This window comes from Neolamprologus multifasciatus, chromosome 18 (genome assembly GCF_963576455.1).
Source record: "Neolamprologus multifasciatus chromosome 18, fNeoMul1.2, whole genome shotgun sequence".
NCBI classification, from domain to species: domain Eukaryota; kingdom Metazoa; phylum Chordata; class Actinopteri; order Cichliformes; family Cichlidae; genus Neolamprologus; species Neolamprologus multifasciatus.
This window is the reverse complement of record NC_140456.1, coordinates 13510658-13515379: the sequence shown is the minus strand read 5'-3', so window position 1 is coordinate 13515379 and position 4722 is coordinate 13510658. Positions and strand designations below refer to the sequence as shown.

General features: G+C 38.4%; 1 protein-coding gene across 1 annotated transcript in view; it reads right to left on the bottom strand.

The window, feature by feature from the left end:
- Nucleotides 1-2579, bottom strand: part of lrrcc1 (leucine rich repeat and coiled-coil centrosomal protein 1) — a 22818-nt gene extending 20239 nt beyond the window's left edge. Inside the window, exons 1-4 of the mRNA XM_085141603.1 lie at nt 2164-2579; nt 447-652; nt 212-277; nt 1-105 (exon numbers count right to left, since the gene is read on the bottom strand). The exon at nt 1-105 is cut by the window's left edge and continues 63 nt beyond it. Of these exons, the coding sequence (XP_084997729.1) occupies nt 1-105; nt 212-277; nt 447-652; nt 2164-2207 (421 nt within the window). The 5' untranslated portion in view covers nt 2208-2579. The remainder of the gene's footprint in view (nt 106-211; nt 278-446; nt 653-2163) is intronic.
- Nucleotides 2580-4722: the final 2143 nt, after the last annotated feature.

Below are 4722 nucleotides of genomic sequence, written 5' to 3'. Positions count from 1 at the left end.
GTATTCCCAGAAGGCACTGCAGGAGGTGATCAATGCTGTCCAGGTAGTTGCTATGGAGACTGAGGTGTTTCAGCTTGTACTCCGTGCCATGGAGATACAACAAGCCTAATGAAGGCATGAAGAATTGACAGCATTAAAGCATCATTCCCTTGTTAGCATTCTCATTTGGGTGCAGAAAAAGAAAACACTGTTCAGGCAAAATTCAACTCACCGCTGAGATCATTTATCTGATTGTAGGACAAGTTTAATCTCGTTAAATTCACAAGCCCATTCAGTGCTGGAGTGAAGGGAGAGGACATTAACAACTGAGTGATTTTACAGCTCATAGAGCAGTGACAGCAATGTCAGGGTAAACACAAGATCCACTAATAAAGAATTATTACTTGGAGAACTCACAGAGAGCAGAGGCATTTATTATCTCTGTTAAATGGTGACTAAAGACTCACCTTCAACCTTGGTGATTAAGTTGCAGGATAAATTTAAAGTCCTCAGGGAAGTGAGGGAACTCAGACCCTCAATCTTAGAAATGCAATTGGAGGAAAGGTCTAAGTGTCGCAGGTGCCAAGCTGAGGTCAGGCCCTCGATCCTCGGGATGTGATTGCAGTGCAGATTAAGTGACGCTACAGTGGGTATCAGGGGAATATCTAGCAAGCTAGAAAGAGGGCAACAAGGTCAGATTCACAGCGGAAGGTAAAACTTTGTGCAAATAAGTACATGTTCTGAAGGTAAATGTGTACCAACTAATGACTATTATAACAATAACAATACATTTGTTAATTTATTTAATCAATTGCTTAACAGTTTACTTTAAATGATGTTAGATCTCCTCTGAAAATTCTAAAAACTCAATCCAAGTGTTTAAAACTTAGAGGGTATTTAGTTTTCAATGACATTAAAGACAATTCTCATATTTTACTACAAAGAAAATATTCCAGATAAGCAACCTCTAAAAACGCGGCATTTATGCAAATACAGTTTCTGTTGCCTAAGTGTCTCTCAGTTGACTGATGATTCTACTTGTACTTCTACTATTCTCTCCGTATTCACGAGTTATAGTCTTTACGCAAACTGTGAGAACTGAAAAAGCAATCAAACATGAAATACTAGAAATCAAACAGAATAACTGGCAAGTGCTGACGGCAAATAAATTAAGAAAAATCAAGCCCTCTGGTTACAGCTTTTCAGCTAAGAGGATAGGTCTCTGTTATTAAAATATTTTTGGGTTTGGATTTTCAGTCTGTCATACTCTCATCAGTCACTGTATTAGTTACACCTGTCCTACTGCTATTTAACACAAATATTTACTCAGCCAATCACATTCCAGTAGGGCTCGAGGAAATTGAGGATAGAGTTCACACATGGTCACCAGACCTGAACAACAGAATATTGGAGATATGATGAGGATCTGTACATCTGCAACATTTCAATATGGACCAAAATATTCACAATGAATTACCACAATGAATTAAGAGAAAATGCATCTTACCCTGTAATGAAAAGGTGTGCCTATTACAGTGACTAGAAAGTTCATATTATATACAGAAGATGGGAATTTAGAACTAATTTAAAACTGACGACCACATAGCCCTTTTTTTATTTGCACTTGTTTGTCTGCATATTGCAAGACAGTGATATTGAATTCTTGGTAGCAAAGCTTTTGTCCACCTAACATACAGTCTTTTTAAAATCTGTAGTCACTAGATAATGAAGTAGATGACACTAATAACCTATATAGGCCTTTTCTCCACAGTGCTTAACTTATCTAGGCTTTACTTTAGATAAATAAAATTTTTGTGTTACTTCATTTCGCAATTCAACATTATTTACAGCATTCTTTGTCTGCACTTGCAGGAATGTATCACCTTATTTTATATTATCTAGAATCAGATCTATACAATTGAAGAATGGTACTGATGTCAACAAAATGTTATTCACACGTGTCATTCTCATACAGCAATGAGTTATAGTTTACTTTGTATGGGGTCTTATTGTTCCATATAAACATCACGTTTATTAGCAGATTAAAATTGTAACGTAAAGCTCGTCATGAAGTAGGTAAATATTCATGCCAGACTTAATCGGTTCGTCAGTGGTACATAGTAGTCCCTTATTGGCTGATGTAATGTAAATTTTGATGCATTAGTTGTGAATAGGTAACTTTACCTTGTTATGTTCTTGTCAATAAGACTCAGCTCCTTGCCTGCCATAACGACGACATGTAGCTGTCCCACCGCTACGCGTAAAGTCTGCTAACTAACAAAATAAACCAAGGAAACGCTACCAACATCAGGCTAAACACGTAGAAAACTCGCTAAAAAAAAAGTCGACGAACACATCCTCTGAACAATCCTGCTAAGTTACCCAGCAGGCTAGCCAAAGTTTAGCGACTACCGAGCGGCCTCAAAGGAGCCAAACTTATTATAGGCCATCAACAGAAAACAACTGCAACTTCTGGGAGAGCCCAAAAGCCTTTCGTACTTCATTTTCTAACAAAGTGTTGTAAATTTATTGTTCGTTGGAGTTCAGTTGAACTAACCGCTTCTCGCATCATACTTCCTGTTTACTAGACGTCGCTAACGGGCACATCCGGGACAGCTTCTTTGCTCCGCCCACCTCTAGAAACGTAACATGTTCTCTTCACTCATTAGTACATTTCAATTTCTATTTTTAATCATCTTAACCTGCTGCACATCCTTTCAGCTTGATCCCTCTTCTTACCCAATCAATACAAGTCCTTTTCTCATTCCTTAGTGTCCTGTCTCAAATACAACTCGCTATATGCCTTTTCCTTTGCCCAGGATGCATTAGAGTCACATCTTTAAATATTTCTGAAGTTTTATCAAAGAAGGAAAGCAAAGCTAAACTAAACTAAATCTGAAGCACTGGTGTTTGGCATGTCAGGGAATTAATCAGGAATGGTTTATAATATCACAGTGTACACTGTGATATTTGTAATACACTCAGTTAAAAGTGTAAATGAATACAATTAATGCACATGTGAGAAATTTCATACGCTTAATTATGTGAAAGTGATAAATGACAGCCATAGTGAAATACACCAACTCTGACCATGTAAAAGAAATAGAAGAACATAAAGCTCATGACAGTTGACAGTTTTTGCAATTCTGGAATTATTCATGGAGCAATAATTTAAATACAGATTTCTCCTTTCATGCTTGCATCGCCAAAGTTATAATTAATAAAAACTTCCTACATTAGCACCATCCTTGACTTATAGCCCTGTGAAACAATGCTTTCTCTAAGTTGAGTATCTTCGCTCAACTATGGCTAATCACAGATGTATTATAAAGATCCTGACCCCTATTATACTCATAATTTATCCAGCAGCTCTGCAGGCCGGTGATTGATTCAGTTCATCTCACAGTGAGCATTGTCCATATTAGAGACGCTGCATGACTGATCACTGTACTCACTGGCTGCTCGCCAGCAACGATAGAACCAATTATACCTGCAACCCAGCCAATGGCCCTCCTTAACCTGTGAAAATGATGATCTGGTGCTAATGAAGTGAGTGAATTAGAAATCCCATCTGTTGATGCTTCGGCACCTTATCTCTCATTGGCTGCAGTTTTCAAGGTCACAGTAATAAAAAAATTTAAAAGATAGAGGGGAGGAATAATCTCAAAGCCAATTAGGAATCAGTACTAATACACAAGGGTGCTGTAATTAAAGCCGACTGGAGAATTTTAGCATCGTTCTGCACCTTTGTTTTCATCTTATTACTCCCATTTGTTTTGAAGATTGTTTGAGGCTGGCGTAAAAGGTTACAGAGAAGTAAAGCTTCAGGCTTTGGCACAAGCTTGGAAAAGGTTAATAAGAGTGCCTCCCTGATGCTTTGAGCTGAACACTATCATTTTATTTCCATGTACAAAGTGAGTTTAGCAGGACATTAGGATATATTTTTAATCACATGGCTGGAGCTAAATATTGTTCTCACAACAGATGCTGATTTTTTTGTTTTGTTTCAATCTTCAGAAATTATTGGAAAATATCCTTCTCAGTTAACAAAATCCTGACTACACATTGATAATTAATTGAAGCAATTAAATAATTATATGGAAAGACCTCTCAATTCTCATGTTTGAGAAACTGGAAGAATGAAAAGATTATACCAGTTATACACTGTTAATTACTGGAAAAATCTTTTCAGTTGTAAATACACTGAAAAGACTGGTTGCCATCTGTTGTGACCAAGTGGGGATCAAATGTTCACTGACAATTTAGCTGTATATAAATATGATTGATATTGTTTTTTTTGTTTTACACTCTCAGAATGAGAGAGGCATTGAGGCACCACCTTCTGCCCCCCGGCATCACTGCTGTGCCCCCTCCTTCTGACAGGAACTGTCTACAGAGCAGGTATGAGTGATGCCTGAGTGCACATACACAAGTCATAAGTTCCTGGCTCTCACGGCTCCTCTGCAGAGGGTTTCCCTAAGAAGGGGGGCATCGCAGGGGGCGCCGGGGGACGGGGGGCTGTGCCTCACTGCCCTCCTCGGAAAAAACCTTCTACAGAGGACTGGAAAGAACCAGGAACTTCTGAGGTGTGTATGTCTTGGTGAGCCTCCACCTTTTACAGGTGGTTGCAGCCTGGATACAGACACTTCAAACCTCATCTGAGGACAAAAACTACAAGAACAACATAAAAATGGAGAAAACATACTTTATAAACATGCAGGGTTTCAGGAGACGGCAGCACTG